Consider the following 17,755-nt stretch of genomic DNA (forward strand, 5'->3'; position numbering starts at 1 on the left):
CATTTATTAAGCACTGACTTACTATGTGCCAGACATTGTGCTAAATTGTCTTGATAAGTAAATAAATATTGTCTCAGATATTATGCAGTATAAAAAAAACAACTGACCTATTCAGGGGTGGGGGAAGGTTGGGAGGGTGGGAGGGAAGGAGAAAATTTGGAACCCCAAATTTTTTCAAATTAATATTCGAAAAACTGACCTGGAAAACAGAATGAAGAGAGATAATTTCAGAATCATCAAACTCTCTGAAACACATGACCAAAGAAAAAACCTGCATAACTTATTTTTTTTAATTATTTACAAAAACTCCCCACAATATAGCCAGAAGGCAAAGTGAAAGTAGAAAGAATTCTTTGGACATCTCCTGGAAGGAACTCCAAATGGAAAACATTCAGAAATGTTATGGCCAATATCCAGAAATCGCAGCTTAAACAATTCAATACTATGAAGAGCCCAAAAGAAAGAGCTTAAGTGCCAAGCCACCGGGTAGAGTCACATAGGAATATGTCCATGATAAAGGAAATGAAATCTTGAAATATAATATACCAAAAGAAAAAAGTGACTCTTGCAAAATTGAGCATAATTCTCTAGAAGAAATGGATTTTTAATACAGTAGACAAACTTCCAGCATTAATGATAACAACCAGAACTCTTTGAAATGCTAAGCAGGAACCAGTGTTCATACAAAAGGCTTGATAAGATGAGGGTTCTAGGTTTTAGAGAGGCAAATAGCTGTGAGTCTTCCAGAAGGTGGAGAAGCAGTTAACAGTGGCAAGAGCTATTGCTGATGCAACTGCCTTATCTTCCTAGCTCTGTCAATATGTATCTAAGACAGAATGGCTACCCTTGTTTCTTTCTCTGTTGGGGGTACTCTTTCCTGGTATTTGGTCAATAATAGATAGAGTAGAGCATGTTATGACCTGGTCACCTTTGAAAAGTCAGCAGAGGTCCAGCAACTAGAGTCAATTGCAGAATCTTCTGGTAGCCCCAGCAGCAGAGCCCACAATCCTCAGGAGGGTCTTGCCTCACCTTACCTAGCAGTGAATTGAACCTGTACCCAATGCACTACTTCTGGAAAGGGAGCAATTTTATCCCAAGGATGCCCCACCTAGAAGTGAATTTCATGGAAAGGATGGTTATCGGTCACCACATTAAGTTGGAATCCACTCTTCCTAGAGCCCAAGAATCCGCTCCCAGTTTGGGAAGTGGTTGCCCATTGTTTCTCTCTGGGAGGGGTATTGTTGTTATATCTTATCTTTTTTTTTTTTAATGTATTGATTTATTTCAGTAAAGGTCTACCTTCTTCCTCCCTCCCTCTGCTCTCCCACTGAGAAAACAAGAACATTTTACATTACAAGCATGTTTGGTCCAGCAAAACAAATGGCCATGGTCACCATGTTTTAACATTTTATCTTCTTTTTTTAAATATGCTAACTTGCTGAGTGGGCAATGAACTGGGTGCTGGGCTTCGAGTCGGGAAGTCTCTCCTCTTTCTGATTTCAAATCTGGCTTCAGACATTTACTGGCTGTATGACCCTGGGCAAGTCACTTTACCCTGTTGGCCTCAGTTTCCTCATCTGTAAAATGAGCTGGAGAAGGAAATGGCCAAGCACTCCAGCCTCTCTGCCAAGAAAACCCCAATTGGGATCACAAAGAGTCAAATATGACTGAAAAAAAAAGACTGAACAACAACTTACTGGGAAGATATCTTCTGTTTCTTGCTATACTTTCTCAGATAGTATCTCCGAGAAAGGTTAAGTGGCTAATAGTGATCAATGATCAGTTGAGAGAGGAGAGATGCCAACTGAAAACTGGGACTGTAGGTAATGGATCATGTGGGGGCTCCCAAGTACCAGATAGCCCTACCTCAGCCCCTCTCTCTCCTGAGGGGAGATTTAACTAGCTTTGCTCCAAGTCCCTGACCAAGGCCAGTTAGGAGAGCAAACCAGAGGGGTGGGGAAGTAAAGGGGCCCTTTTGGGTCCACCAACATGATGCAACCAAAGAAGAAAATAGAGAAGGTAACATTTGAAACTCTACTGAGGAGGGCAGAAGTTCAGAAGGTGGACGGACACCAATGAGCAGGGAGGCGTTGTAGAAGAGATTTAATAGACATGAAACAAGGATGACAACTAAACTCTATGTAACAAAAGCTCCCAACCTCGCACTCGGCCTTCTTTCTTATTCTTTGCATGTCGAACTGTCCACATTCACTTAAGTCACAATTAAAAATAAAAGTAGGAAGCCGAGGGACATGGCGAGGCTTGAAGCCATCAGTCCACATTCTTCATGGTGGGAGCCACTTCTAGGAAGAGCTGAAGCTGTGCTGTGGCCACCTTCAAGAGTTGGGGCTGGTACTGGAAGTAAACCAGGGGGAAATACACCAAGAAGCCACTGAGCACAAACAGGAAGACGTAAAGGAATTCCATCTGTGGCTGGTCGATGATGGGCGCCAGGATCAGGTAGATGGAGGCCAGCAGAACAATGATTGGGATGAGGATAGGAACCTTGAATGGAAGAGGACACCCATCACTGGTCATTCAAGAAAGGAAGGAGGAAGGGGGCAGCTGGGTAGCTCAGTGGATGGAGAGCCAGGCTTAGAGATGGGAGGTCCTGGGTTCAAATGTGGCTTCAGACACTTCCCAGCTGTGTGACCCTGGGCAAGTCACTTGACCCCCATGGCCTACCCTTACCACTCTTCTACCTTGGAGCCAATACACAGTATTGACTCCAAGATGGAAGGTGAGGGTTTAAAAAAAAAAAAAGGAATAGAAGGAGGGGCTCTAGCCAGCATCAGCTTAGCCCAGCCCAGCCCAGCCCAGCCCCCGTGGTAGAGATCTGGAGCTAGACCCAGGGAGAATGGGGTCTCCAGCTCTGGAGCTCGCACTTCCTGCCTGATGTCATTTTGGTTTGGTTTGTCCAATTGATGCGGGCATTGTGCAGAGATGGCACGGACCGGATTCTCCTCCCCCTCTAACACAATGGCTTTCCAGGACTTCTAACCTGGCTTCAAGGAATTTCCATTGTTTGTATTTTCCTTTTTCTAGTGCCCCAGTAGGTTTCATAAGAGATAAAGGATCTAAAATGGAGTCTGGAACCCCCTTTTCTTCACATATGAAGACCGGATTGTAATCTCTAGTGGTGGGTGCTGCAGGCTAGGCACTGCCTCTCCCTCCAAACTCAGGAAAAGTAGGGAAGGAGGAAGGGGAGGAGATCAGAGAAGAAAGTCTTGTCCTGGGCTGACCCAGACTGATGATACAGGTTTGGGAGCAAAAGGAGCGAGGAGAATGGACACAGCTTTGGTCTTACTGTCAGCTGGGTTTGGGGGAACCCCAAGTTTGCCCCTATCCCTCCGGAGTCCCCGACTGACCTTGTTTCAGATTGAACAGTGGACCCGAAAGTGCTTAATGACCCCAGCTTAGGTGGGACTAGACCTCTCCCAGGTAGCCCAGTCCTTGGCTGGATCTTTCCCTTTTGTGTCCATTATAAAGCATCAGCTTCTCCCTGGAAATCCTGTCTAGGACTTCTCATTTCCTTGCAGCCATAGTAAGGCCAATCCATCACACTTCCCCATCTTTGGTTCCCCCAAAGGTAAGATCCCTGTGTTCTATTGTTCTGTTGTTCTCTGGAGAATCATCGGGCAGTGATTCTCTAAGAGACACTGTCCCCAGAGCCCCAGAGTTTTAAATACTCTGTGGTGTTTAGTGCCGGGTGCCATGTGACGGGCCCATTATTACGGACCCGTCTCTTTCCTGCTTAAAGATTTGGTTTGATGACTACCTTAATGGTTCTGTGTTTCTTCCATGTTGACAGGAAGTAGAGGCTTCTGAGGTTCATCTAAAGCTCAGCTCCTGGCCCATAGCAGATGCCCCATAAATGTTTGTTTGGTTTTTTGCTTAAATTTTTTTTCAATTACATGTAGAAATAATTTTTGACAATTATGTTCTGACATTTTGCCTTTCAGATCCTCTCCTTCTCTCCCATCCTCCTTCCCCTAGACCAGCGATGGGCAAACTTTTTAAAGAGGGGGCCAAAGGAAAGGAAATGCTCCTGTCGGTCTGTTTCTAAGGCAACTTTTTCAAAGTTTCATTATATTGTATTCATCAGATTAGGAATGATATCAAGCTGCAGGATAGAACATTTCAGGGGGCCACATCTGGCCTGTGGGCCGTAGTTTGCCCATCACTGCCCTCATGCTGAGACAGAAGACACATACCACAATACAGTAAAAAACTCATAAAGAAAATAAAGTGAAAGTTGGTATGGCGAGCTCTCATCTGCAATCAAACTCCAACAGCTCCTTCTTGGGCTGTGGGGAGCAGTTTCCATCTTGTGTTCCTTGGAATTGTCTTGGAACCTTGTTTTGTTGACAATAGTTTAGTCCTTCTCAGTCGATCATTGTACAATATTTCTGTACCATATACAGTGTTTTCCTGCGTCTGCTCACTTCTCTTTGCATCTGTTCATGTAAGTCTTTCCAGGTCTTTCTGAACTTATCCTGTTCATCATTTCTCATGGTACAATAGTATTCCATTTCAACATGTACCACGACTTGTTCAGTCCTTCCTCAAATGATGGACAGTCCCTTAGTTGGCAATTCTTTACCACTACACAAAGAGCTACTATCAATATTTTTGTACATATAGGTCCTTTACCCCTATATATATACCCCTATATATATGTATTTTTTTTAAAAACCCTTACCTTTTGTCTTAGAATCAAAATTGTGTATTGGGTCCAAGGCAGAAAAGTGGTAAGGGCTAGGCAATGGGTTGCCCTGGGTCACCCATTTAGGAAGTGTCTGAGGACAGATTTGAACCCAGGACCTCCTGTCTCTAGCCTGGCTCTCAAATCACTGAGCCACCCAGCTGCCCCCATCTTTCACCCTATCTTTGATCTCTTTGGGATACAGACCCGGTAGTAGTACTGCAGTGTCAAAGGGTATACATAATTTTATGGCTCTTTGGACATAGTTCCAGAAGTTCTCTAGAATAATTGTGTCAATTCACAGGTCCAATAGTGTATTAATGTCCCAGATTTCCCACATAATCTCCAATATTTATCATTTTCCTTTTTTGGTCACGTTAGCCACTCTGATAGGTGTGAAACTTCATCCCTAACCCAGAGAATCTCAGTTGTTTTAGTTTGCATTTCTTTAATCAATTGTGGCCTGGAACATTTTTTCATATGACTAGAAAATTCATCTGAGATCTGCCTATCCTTTGGTCATTTATCGATTAGGGAACACTTTGTATTCTTATAAATTTGACTCATTTCTCTATAAATTTGAGAGATTAGGCCTTTGTTGGGACACTTGCTATAAATTTTTTTTCCCAATTTGTTGTTTCTGGTCTAATTTTAGTTGCATTGGTTTTGTTTGTACAGAAACTTTTTTAGTGTAATGTAATCAAAACGACCCATTTCATTTTCCATTATGTTCTCTGGGTCTTATGTGGTCATGAAGTCTTCCCTTATCCATAGGTCTAACAGGTCACCTTTTCCTCTAATTGGTTTAAGTGATCTCCCTTTATTTCTAGATGAAGTATATATTTTGACTTAGTGTGTGGTGTGAGATGTTGGACTATGCCAGGTGCCTGCCACACTGTTTTCCAGTTTTCCCAGCAGTTTTTGTCAAATCGTGCGTTCTTCCCCTAATAGCTTGGATCTTTGGGTTTATTCAGCACTTAGTGAACGTTTATTAATTGACTGTTGGTTGGAATTTGAGGGTTTGGGGTTCCAGGCGTTTCCTCCCAAATGACTGCTCCAGCATCTATCTTGCTGATCTCAGGTTTCTGCTGACTCCAAGGCCAGTCTGCTTCCCCTCATGCCAGGCTGACCAGAGGCTCTCAAGCCTAAGAACAACTGTGATGGCAGACCTCAATGACTCATTCCAAGGATGCTGGACTAACTCTGGCTTCTAGTGGCAGAACTGGGGATTGTCCCAGCCAAGCCGAACCCTAACCCTTTGCCTCCTGAGAACTTCCCTGAGCTCACAGCCTGGTCATTCCTGGAGAGCTCTAAGACCTGTGGCTCCACAAGGGAGGCAACAGCAAGTGGCAGGCATTGGCCAAATGGACGTGAGCAAGAGGCTGATGGAAGCCAAAAGGCCCCCAGGCCCCCTTCTCCCATGGGTGAGTTTCTCTGGAGCTTCCATTTTGAGGAAGGACTCGGATCATCTGTCCTGCCTCTCCTGGCTCTGCTTTAGACTCTCTGGCCTCCCACAAGGTCCCTGCCCTGGTCCCTTCCCATTAGGATGGAAGCTCCTGGAGGGCAGGGCCCGTGTCTTCTGCTGGTATTCCCATCCCCTCTGTCAGGCACAGGGGCTGCTCCAAGGATGCACTTAACCAAGGCTTGTTGCCTCCACTTACCTTGTAGGATCTGGGCTGGTCCTTCTTCTTAACTTTCAGATAAAGGAGGCAGCTGATGGTCGTTCCGTGAATCATCCATAATACAAAGCTAAGAGAGGACACACTGCTTTATTCTCTGCCTTGAATGAGGGCTGCAGGCAGCCAGGGAGGGAGCCAGGGTGGCTCCAGGGTCCTTTTGCCTGTCGTCCACCCCCACTAGAGTTCCAGGCAGAGAAGGGGAAGGAGGTAGGTGGAACAAAGCAGCAGCAAACCCAAGGCCATGGCTGGAGGTCTGGATGGGCCTCTGGGGGACCCGACCTCAGCTCCCTCCCAGCTCTGGGACCCTGAACAAGACTCTCCTCCCCCTCCTCAGCCTCCATCTCTGTAAAATGCAGGGCTGCTGGGAGGATCATGGGAGATGAGCTTGGTGCATGACCTTCTCTCTCGGAAAGAGTACTGAGTATTGCCTCTAAGGCAGAAGAGCAGTATGGGCTGGGCCACAGCAGCTAAGTGACTTGTCCAGGGTCACACAGCCAGGAGAGCTTGGTGAATATTAAAGCGCCTTAGAAATAGTAGCTGTTGTAGTTGGAACCCAGCAGAAACAAGGAGAGGCAGCAGCAGCAGTTATCCACCCATAGTGAGGCCCCTACACTGACCCTCCTCTGCCTCTGGTCAAGTGTTTCAGGCTCCAGGCTAGCAAAGAGGAAATGACCTGGACTCTGCTCCTCTGTTCCTGGACACTGCCCTCTTCAGCACAAAGAGCCCAGGATTATATTCAAGCTTCTGACTTGTGCTGGTGACTCAGCTTTGGGCTTGCAGTCCACTAAAACCTGCAGATCTTTTTCATATAAACTGCTGTCTACCCGGCTGGCCGCCATCTTGTAATTATGCCATTGTGAGCCATGCAGCCTTGTATGTGCTAACTTGGCTTGGCCAAAGAGATTTTGGTCCTCCTAAAATGAGGAGCTGATGCTTGATTTTGTCTCCCCTTTGACCCCCCAGGAGGCAGCCGCTCTTGTGGCCGGGTGGGGGGCAGTGTAATGGCCATTGAGGGGGTCAGGAGACCTGTGGCTGAATTCCAAGCATCCTATGGCTTTGCATCAGTCCTTTCCCTTCTTTCCTTCTCTGTCAAAGAGAAAAGGAGTGGCTCAAGTTCCTCCTCACCTGCTCCCTCACCCTCTCCTCCTCCCCAGCACCTTGTGGTCCCAGTAGTAGAAGGACCTTCTCCCTTGCCTGCAAAAGTTGACGATGCTGCTAAAGTTTCCCGGAATGATCATGATCAGAGCCACGGCCGCTGTGAATGCCAGCGCTGGAGAAGGGGTGAGATGCCGCACGTGGGCCATGGATAGGATGCCTGGCTGCAAGACACAGCAGAAAGAAGAAGGCGGTGAGGCACTGGCCACAAGAGCAGTTTCCCCTTCTCCAGGGACCGTCACCGGGGATGGAAGGAGCTCGACTCAGGGAATGCCAGTGGAGACCGAGCTGGAGTGTCAGGGTCTGGTAGGAGGGAGCATGTTGGGGGCACAGTTGGGAGCCCCGGAGGCATTCCTTACCATGTGTCCCTCCCTGGCAGCCACGTAGCACACTCGACTCCCGCCGAAAAAGGCTCCGTTTGCTGAGCCAAATGTTGAGAGAGCCACTGACACAGGCACCAGCCAGGCCCAGTCTCCTAAGATTTGGTTCCTAGAAGAACACAAAGAGTGAGAAAAGGAAGATGGAGACCAGCTCCTTCCCTTTCCCAGCCTTCATTTCTCCCTCTGTAAGAGCCAGGGGGTTGGACAGATTTCTATTTTAAAAAATATTTTATTTTCCCAGTTAGATGCAATAACAATTTTCAACATACATTTTCCGAAATTTGGGATCTAAATTGCCTCCCTCCCTCCTTTCCCTCCCCTTCCTGGAGATGGTAAGCAATTTGATCAGGGCTATACATGCATGGTCATGCAAAACACACTTCCCTATGGGGCATTATTGTGAGAGAATCCTCATGGAAAACTCAAATCCCCAAATAAAAATAATAAACTAACGTAAAAGAGAGTCTGCTTTGATCCACATCCATCTGAATCCAGCAGTTCTTTCTCCGAGGGCAGTTAGAGAGCATTCTTTGTCCTAAGACCCTCAGAACTATCCTGGATCATTGTACTGCTGAAAGGAACTAAGTCCATCACAGCTGATCATTCCCCAGTATCAGCGTTACTGTGTACAACGTTCTCCTGGTTCTGCTGATTTCATTCTGCATCAGTTCATGAAGGTCTTTCTGGCTTTTTCTGAAAGCATCCTGCTCATTGTTTCTTTTCTTTTCCTTTTAAACCCTTACATCAATACTAAGTATTGATTCCATAGAAAAAGAGTGGTAAGGGCTAGGCCATCAGAGCTAAGTAACTTGCCCAGGTCACACAGCTAGGAAGTGTCTGAGGCCAGACTTGACCCAGGACCTCGCCATCTCTAGACCTGGCTCTCAAACCACTGAGCCGCCTAGCTGACCCTTGCTCACTGAAATAGTGTTCCATCACAATCAGATATGATAATTTGTTCAGCCATTCCCCAATCAGTGGACACTGCTTCGATTTCCAATTCTTTACCACCACAAAAAAAAAAGCTGCCAGAAATATTTTTTTTTTATAATTAGGTTCTTTCTTCTTCTTCTTCTTAAAATGTCTTTGGGATACAGACCCAGTAGCAGTATTACTGGATCAAAGCATATGCACAATTTTATAGTCCTTTGGGCATAGTTCCAACCTACTCTCCAGAATGGTTGGACTAACTCCACCAACAATGCATTAGTATCCCAATTTTGCCACATCCCCTCCAACATTTATTACTTTCCTTTGCTGTCATGTTGGCCAATCTCATAAGTGTGAGGTGTGTAATAATTGTAATGTAAGTATAATTAGATTCATTAAGGAAATATTGTAGTCAGATGTAGGGTTTACAAACGCGATTTGAGACTTCCTAGGGTTGCTTTAAGATTTGCCATGGAACTCTACGAGGTCAGAGGAAGAGAATTTTGCAGGGTGCATTGGGAGCATCAGTTGAGAAACTGACTCTGTCCACTTCTGGGACAGAGACTTGGAGGTTGGTTGTTCCTCTAATCAGCCTTGAAGAAGTTGTGGAAGATATGAAACATCTTGAATTTGGAGGAGTTGTTGGAAAGGTGTCTGATCCAAGAGCAGGAGAGTTACTGAGCAGTTCTTCAGAACTCCTGGTGGCACCAGAGGGCAACTGCTGGGAGAACAGCTTGTTACTCGGATAGGCAGAGTTTGATCTTTGGCTGAAGGGAAAGGAAGTTGGCGGACCTCTATAAACATTAAGTTCATAATTTTTTGGAAATAGGTTTTTTTTCATTTTTATTTTGAATATTTTCCCCTAGTTACATGTTTCATGTTCTTTCCCTCTCCCCAAACCCCCCTTAGCCAATGCACAATTCCACTGGCTTTTACATGTATCATTGATTAAGACCTAATTCCATATTATTGATGGTTGGACTAGAGTTATCGTTTAGTGTCTTCATCCCCAATAATATCCCCATCAGCCCATGTGTTCAAGCAATTGTTTTTCCTCTGTGTTTCTCCTCCCACAGTTCTTCCTCTGTGTATGGCTAGTTTTCTTTCTCATAAGTCCCTCAGCCTTGCTCTGGATTCTTGCATTGCTGCTAGTAGAGAAATCCATTATGTTGGATTGTACCATAGTATATCAGCCTCTTTGTATAATGTTCTCTTGGTTCTGCTCCTTTCACTCTGCATCAATTCCTGAAGGTCGTTCCAGTTCACATGGAATTCCTCCAGTTCTTTATTCCTTTGAGCACAATAGTATTCCATCACCAACAGATACCACAATTTGTTCGGCCATTCCCCAATCGAAGGACATTCTCTCATTTTCCAATTTTTTGCAACCATAAGGAGTACAGCTATAAATATTTTTATACAAGTCTTTTTCCTTATTATCTCTTTGGGGTATAAACCAAGCAGTGCTATGGATGGATCAAAAGGCAGATAGTCTCTTAAAGCCCTTTAGGCATAGTTCCAAATTTGGAAATAGGTTTAGTAAGTTAGAATTTATATTTTAGTTAGAAAGTATAGATTAAGGAGGATTGCCATTTGGTGATCAAGAAGATTTTTCTTGCGAGAAAGGTTTGGGGAGTAATAAATTAGAATTTATTAGATATAAGGAATATTTCTAATCAATGCTTATTTTCCTTTTACTTTCCCTTTATACAATTTTTAATAGTTATAATAAATAGGTTTTATAGAACTGGCCTGACCAAGAGTTTTCTTCAACTTCTTGAGCAGCCATTTTTTCTCAATGGTCAAATTCAAGAGCCTGTCCACATCAGTGACAACTATTGGTAATACCATACCAATAACCAATAAGGGTCAATACCCCTTTCAATAGGTGGTGCCTCAGAGTTGCTTTAATTTGCTTTTTTCTAATCAATAGTGAGTCAACATTTTTTCATATCATTATTGATAGCTTTGATTACTTCATCTGAAAACTGCTTGTTCATATCCTTTGACCATTTGTCCATTGAGGAATGACTTGCATTTTTATAAATTTGTCTCATTTCTCTATAGATTTGAGAAATGAAGGCTTTATCAGAGAAGTCTCCTCTAAAAATTTCTCCGAGAAATAGGTTTTGAGTGACAATATATGTATAACCCAGCGAAAGTGCTTGTCAATTCTGGGAGCGGGGAGAGAAGAGGGGAGGGAGACAACAAGAATCATGCAACCCTGGAAAAAAATTAAAAACAAATTTCCCCCCATGTTCATTGTTTCCCTTCTAGTCTTGGTTGCTTTGGTTTTATTTGTACAAAAACTTTTAAATTTACTATAAGCAAAATCATTCATTTTACATCTCATAATGTTCTCTATCTATTGTTTCATCATAAACTCTTCCCTTATCCATAGAAATGACAGGTAAATGATTCCATACTTTCATGTCTAAATCATATATTTACTTTGACTTATCTTGGTATAGGATGTGAGATATTAGTCTATACCCATTTTCTGCTATACTGTTTTTCAGTTTTCTCAGCAATTTTTGTCAAATAGTGAATTCTTATAATAAGACCTGGAATCTTTGGGTTTATCAAATACTAGATTGCTAAGCCTATTTACCCCACCATTCTATTTCTCAGCCAGTACTAGATTATTCTGATGATTACTGCTCTATAGAATAGTTTGAGATCTTGTACTACTAGGCCACATTCCTTCACTTTTTTTTTTTTCATTAATTCGATAATTCTTGGCTTTTTCCTCTTCCAGATAATTTTTATTATTTTTTTTAAACCCTTGTACTTCCATGTATTGTCTCATAGGTGGAAGATTGGTAAGGGTGGGCCATGGGGGTCAAGTGACTTGCCCAGGGTCACACAGCTGGGAAGTGGCTGAGGCCGGGTTTGAACCTAGGACCTCCTGTCTCTAGGCCTGACTCTCACTCCACTGAGCTACCCAGCTGCCCCCCCAAATATAGTTTTACTATTTCTTCCTATAGTTCATTTAATTTCTTCTTTAAAAATTTGGAGGCTATACCAATTTGGTGCATGTATGTCTAGTATTAATATTATTTCAATATATATGGTACATTTTATCAAGATGTAATTGCCTTCCTTATATCTTTTAATTAGATCTATTTTTGTTTTAGTTTTGTCTAAAATTGTGATTGCTGCTCTTACTTTTTTTACTTTAGCTGAAGTATAATTAATTTTGCTGCAGCCCCTTACCTTTACTCTGTGTGTGTCTCCCTGCCTCACATGTGTTTCTTGTAAAGAACATATTGTAGGATTCTGATTTTTCATCCACTCTGCTATACACTTCCATTTTATGGGTGAGTTCATTCTATTCATGTTCAGTTACAATTCCCAGTTGTGTGTTCCCCTCCGTTTTATTTTCTTCTTTTAATCCTGCTCTTTCTCTCTCCTTTCACTCTGTCACTCCTCACAATTCTTTTGTTTTTAACCACCACTTCCCTTCTATTACCACATTCCCTTCTATTACCACACTCCCTTTGTCTTATTCCCTGTCCTCCATTTCTTTAGGATTAGATAGGTTTCTATACCCAAATGAGCATGGTTGTTACTCCCTTTCTGAGTCAACTCTGATAAGATTAAGGTTTAAGCATTGCCCATCACCACTCTTCTCCATTGTAATAGCTTTTTTTGTGCCTCTTTAGGTGAGATTCTTTAACCCAATCTACTTCTTCCCATTTCTCTCAGTGCAATTCTCCTTTTTCACCCCTTGATTTTTTTTTTTTTGCAGGGGAATATCATGTCATTCTAGTTAACTTACTCCTTCACCCTCTATCTATATATACTCCTTCTAACTGCCCTAATAATGATAACATTTTAAAGTTATAGTTAACATCTTGCCATATAAGAATGTGAACAATTTGACCTTATTGAATCCCTTAAATATTCTCTTTCTTATTTACCTTTTTATGCTTCTCTTGAGTCTTATTTTTGAACATCATTTTTCTTGTTCGGGTCTGGTCTTTTCATCAGGAATGCTTAGAAATCTTCTATTTTACAAAATGCCAATTTTTTTTCTCCTGAAAGAGTATACTGAATCTTACTGGGTAGGTGATTCTTGGCAATAAACCTAGTTCCTTTGCCTTCTGGAATATCATATTCCAAGGCCTTTGGTTCTTAAATATAGAAGCTGATAAGTCCTGTGTAATTCTGACTATGGCTCCATAATATTTGAATTATTTCTTTCTGGCTGCTTCCAGTGTTTTTTCCTTGGCTTGGGAGCTCTGGAATTTGGCTATAATATTCTTGGGAATTGTCATTTGGGGATTTATTTCAGGAAGTGATTGATGAATTCTTTCAATTTGTATTTTATTCCCTTGTTCAAGACTATCAGGGCAATTTTCTTTGATAATTTCTTGTAATATAACGTTTAGGGTTTTTTTTTTTAATCATGCCTTTCAGGTAGTGCAATAATTCCTAAATTGTCTCTCTCGGATCTATTTTCCAGTTAAGTTGTTCTTTTGATGAAATTTTAGTATTTTCTTCTATTTTTTTCATTCTTTTGATTTCATTTTATTGTTTCTTTGTGTTTCACAAAGTCATTAGCTTCTAATTGCCCAATCCTAATTTTTAAGAAATTGTTTTCTTCAGTAAGCTTTTTTTTTTAAATTTTAGTTTTTAGAAAATTTTTTCCATGGTTACATGATTCATGCTCTTACTCTCCCCTCCACCCCACAACCCCACCTCCCATAGCCAAGGTTCATTTCTACTCTTCAGTAAGCTTTTGAGCCTCCTTTTCCATTTGACCAATTCTACTTAAGAAATTCTTTTCTTAGGAAAGTGATAAATGTTGGAAGAGATATGGCAAAACTGGGACACTAACACACTGCTGGTGGAGTTGTGAATTGGTCCAACCATTCTGGAGAGCAATTGGAACTATGCACAAAGGACTTTAAATGAACCCCTGCCCTTTGATCCAGCTATTCTACTGCTCAGTTTATGCTCCAAAGAGATAACAAGGAAAAAGACTTGCACAAAAATATTTATTGCCATGCTCTTCGTGGTGGCAAAAAATTGGAAAATGAGGGGCCTTCAATTGGGGAATGGCTGAACAAATTATGGTATCTATTGGTGATGGAATACTATTGTGCTGAAAGGAATGATGAACTGGAGGAATTCCATGTGAACTGGAAAGACCTCCAGGAATTGATGCAGAGTGAAATGAGCAGAACCAGGAGAACATTGTACACAGAGACTGATACATTGTAGCACAATCAAATGTAATGGACTTCTCTACTAGCAGCAATGCAACAACCCAGGACAATCCCAAGGGACTTATGAGAAAAAATGTATCCATATCCATAGAAAGAACTGTGGAACCAGAAATGCATTAGAAAAATATATGATTGACCATGTAGTGTGATAGAGATGTGATTAGGGTTTTGATGTTAAAGAACTGCTCTACTGCAAATATGAATAACTATGGAAATAGGTTTTGAATAATGATAAATGTATCATTGGAATGGAATGGAATATATGTATCAGTGGAACTGCTTGTTGGCTTTGGGAGGGAGAGGAGAAGGCAGGTAACCATGAGAAAATATTCTGAATAAAATTTTTTAAAAAATTCTTTTCTTTGGATTTTTTTTACCCCTTTTCCCATTTGGCCAGTTCTGCTTTTTAAGATATTATTTTCTTTCTTTTTTTTGCCTCCTTTTCTAAACTATTGACTCTTTTTTTCATTGTTTCATTTTCCCCCCTCATTTTTCCTATTCCTCTCTTATTTGAATTTTGAAGTCCTTTTTGAGCTCTTCTAGAGTCTGACACCAATTCCCATTTTTCTTTGAAGTTTTGCATGTAGATGATCTGATTTCATATTCTCCTTCTGAGTTTGTGCCTTGCTCTTCCTTGTCTCCATAGTAATTCTTTATGGTTAGGTGATCATTCTTTTTTGGATGTTTACTCATTTTCTCAGCCTTTTTTCTTGACTTTCTTTTTATCTGAAAAGTGGCTTTGTTCTTGGATATAGGGGACATTTTCTCAAACTTCAGCTTTCCTTGCTGCTACCCTTAGATCCAGTTTTGGGTTTCTGTTTTAGTTCTTCCAAGATGGTATGATGGCTTGTGGGCGGGGAGTTCTGGAAGCTGCCTCTCACTATTAATTCAATCTCCCCCTGGACTTACAGGACCCAGGGCACTGTGAGGTACCTTTTACTAGGGTTTGGGGCCTCACCCCTGGCTTGGACAGGGGCTCTAGCTCTTAATCTGGGTTGGCACCAGCCAGACTCACTGAGGATTCCCTTGGGTGTTGGGGTATTCTGCTGTTGGTTTAGGCAGGGTCTTGGGGTCTGTGTTGCTTGGGCCCAGGTTTGGAATCTTGAGCAGTTGGGTGTGGGGTGAGGAGGCCTGCTGTTGGTTTGTGCTTTAGCCTTGCTATAGGCTGCCCTTCCCTCTCACCCCAGTGAAGCAGACCCTCTCTGTCTAGCTTCCATGTTGTCTCTGTAGGATAATTGTCTTCCTCTGTCCACTTGTTGGTTCTGCCATCCTGATTTGTTTCGCAGTGCTATTTTAAGGTTTAAGGTTGGTTGGAGAGGATTCTGAGAGAAGTTCCAGTTTTGTCTGCCTCTACGCCACCATCTTGGCCCCACCTTTGACTGAACAGATTTCCAAGGTCTTCTAGGCGTGACATTCCACATTCTCCATTCTAAGGTCTTCCATCCCTTTCCTTCCCTACATTCTCTGGGCTATATTTTCAGGTCCCTCCCAGCTCTGACATTCTCTGTTCTCAGTTTTTAAGTCTCCTTTTGGTTCCAACCTTCTGTCCTCTCCCAGCTCAGACAGTCTAAGGTCCCTGCCAGCTTGGACATTTTGTGGTCTAAGACCTAAGCCCAAGCCCAGCCCCTGACACTCTTGAGTGCTCTGACTTTCAATAAGGATGGAGATTACTGTTAAGTTCTCCTTGTTGGATCTCCAGCCAAGCACACAGTACCTGGAGGCAAGGTCTGTAGGTGGCTGGGGAGTCTAGGAACCCCTCACTTTCCTAAGGCGAGTGTTGTTTTCCTAAAGACTTTCCCTCTAGATTTATGGAAAAGATGCTACCACATTCAGAGGAAGAACTACAGGAGTGGAAACACAGAAGAAAAACAACTGCGTGAACACATGGGTTGATGCGGACGTGACTGGGGATGTAGACTCTAAAGGACCACCCTAGTGCAATTATCAATAATATGGAAATGGGTCTTGATGGATGACCAATGGAAATGCACATTGGCTATTGGGGGGGGGAGAGAGATTGGAGGGCTGAAGGGGAAAGTAAGAGCATGAATCATGTAACCATGGAAAATTTTTCTAAAAAATAAAAAATACATTAAATTAAGTAATTAAAGAAAAAAAAAAAGACTTTCCCTCTAAGTCTGTGAAGGAAGGAATGTCAGGCTTGCCATCTCCACTCAAGGAGGGGGAAACTGAGGCCAAGGGGTGTCTGAAAACGGAGGCTAAGGGGTGTCCAAAGCCAGAGCAGGCTGCCATTTGTATTCCTACCTGGAATCTGCTCTCCCCTTCCCCAGTAGGCTGGTGTGTGGGAGCCCCAGGAGAGCAGGTAGCTGGGAGAAGGATTGGCTATAAATGGAGGTTAAAGAACTGGAGGGGAGGAGAATGGCCTCTAATCCTACCTTGGCTACTTGCATCCCTATAACTGGGGTCAGTCACTTTCCCACTCTGTGCTTGGGTTCCTGTACAAGGAGAAGGTCCTAAGAGAGAGCTGGGGGCCCTGTTGAGACAGTGAAGGCATTTGCCTGTCGTCTTTACCTTCTCTAGGCCTCAGTTTCTGTCTCTACAAAATGGGAGCAATAGTTCTTGGATTTTGTCAGGCTCAAACACCTCAAGGGTACGGGACATTCTTTCTGCCTACCAGGGAGGTGTCCCCGAGGAGGAGACCCCGTGCCGGCAGCTCACCCCCAGCTGATGGCCAGAGCACTGGAATCGCGGATGTCGCTGGGACTCATGACCACCATGTAGCTCAGGTTCACGAGGACGTAGAGGCCAGTGACCAGGGGAATGGAGATGACCGCAGCCCGGACCAGGTTCTTCTGTGGAAGGAAAACCAAAGGGACTCAAGGGCCTCCCCTCCGCCCTCCTCCCAGGTGGGGTCTCAACACTGAGGCTAGCCAGGGCTGAGGGAGGGCCGAGACGATGCCGCCAAGCTCTGAGCCTGCCTTTGGGAGCTTGGGGTCCGGGGGCAGACTTCGGAGGCCTGCGAACTCCTGATGTGGGCCCTGCAGCTCTGGGCCTTCCAGAGGGCAAAGGCCACTGCAGAGTTGGGGGGGGGGGGTTTCCTGGGCCGTTGGGTTTCATCTGAGCACTCTCTCTCGCGACAACGGCCAGCACGGAAACAGGGTTTGCCCCGTGGCATGCTGCTTGGCATCCCTGGGAGGAGGGAGGGACTGCAGGGAATGATGGTGGGGAACCGGGAAAATACAATGTCCCACCCTCGAGGCTTGGGGGAAGGGGAGGAAGAAGAGGGAGAGGAGAAGAACTTCCCACCTTGAGGCTTGCAAACTCTGGGCCTCTTCTGGGCCAGGGAAGCCACGGTAAGAGAGCAGCGGCTTCCAGGAGAGCCTCAGCGGCCTGGGCCCTTCGCTTGGGGGACTCCTATTATTTAGGGAGGCCCTGGAGAAGCTGGAGACTGTCCAGAGGAGGGCCGCCAGGCTGTGGAGGCCACACAGGACGAATGGAAGACGGGAAGGGGGGGGGAGTCTGGGGAAGGGATGTTTGGGGAAATGCAGACCAGGAGGCCATGGGCAGGCCCTGAAGGGGGCGGGGGAGGGATGCAAAGAGGCCCACTGAGTCTGTGGATCAGAAAAAGATCCCTGGCCGCGTGCTGGAGCATCTGCCCCTCCCCCAGAAGCGCTGATGCCAAGGCTAGACCAGGGGATTCGGCCCCCCCCC

General features: G+C 44.0%; 1 protein-coding gene across 1 annotated transcript in view; it reads right to left on the reverse strand.

Moving 5' to 3' along the window:
• Positions 1-2,091: 2,091 nt before the first annotated feature.
• LOC123234459 (b(0,+)-type amino acid transporter 1-like) overlaps positions 2,092-17,755 on the reverse strand; it is a 19,196-nt gene continuing 3,532 nt past the window's right edge. The window contains exons 2-6 of the mRNA XM_044660358.1: positions 16,763-16,896; positions 7,899-8,028; positions 7,579-7,703; positions 6,367-6,454; positions 2,092-2,505 (exon numbers count right to left, since the gene is read on the reverse strand). Coding sequence (XP_044516293.1) covers positions 2,272-2,505; positions 6,367-6,454; positions 7,579-7,703; positions 7,899-8,028; positions 16,763-16,896 — 711 coding nt within the window. The 3' untranslated portion in view covers positions 2,092-2,271. The remainder of the gene's footprint in view (positions 2,506-6,366; positions 6,455-7,578; positions 7,704-7,898; positions 8,029-16,762; positions 16,897-17,755) is intronic.

The sequence above is a fragment of the Gracilinanus agilis genome, chromosome 2 (genome assembly GCF_016433145.1).
Source record: "Gracilinanus agilis isolate LMUSP501 chromosome 2, AgileGrace, whole genome shotgun sequence".
In the NCBI taxonomy this organism is placed as follows: domain Eukaryota; kingdom Metazoa; phylum Chordata; class Mammalia; order Didelphimorphia; family Didelphidae; genus Gracilinanus; species Gracilinanus agilis.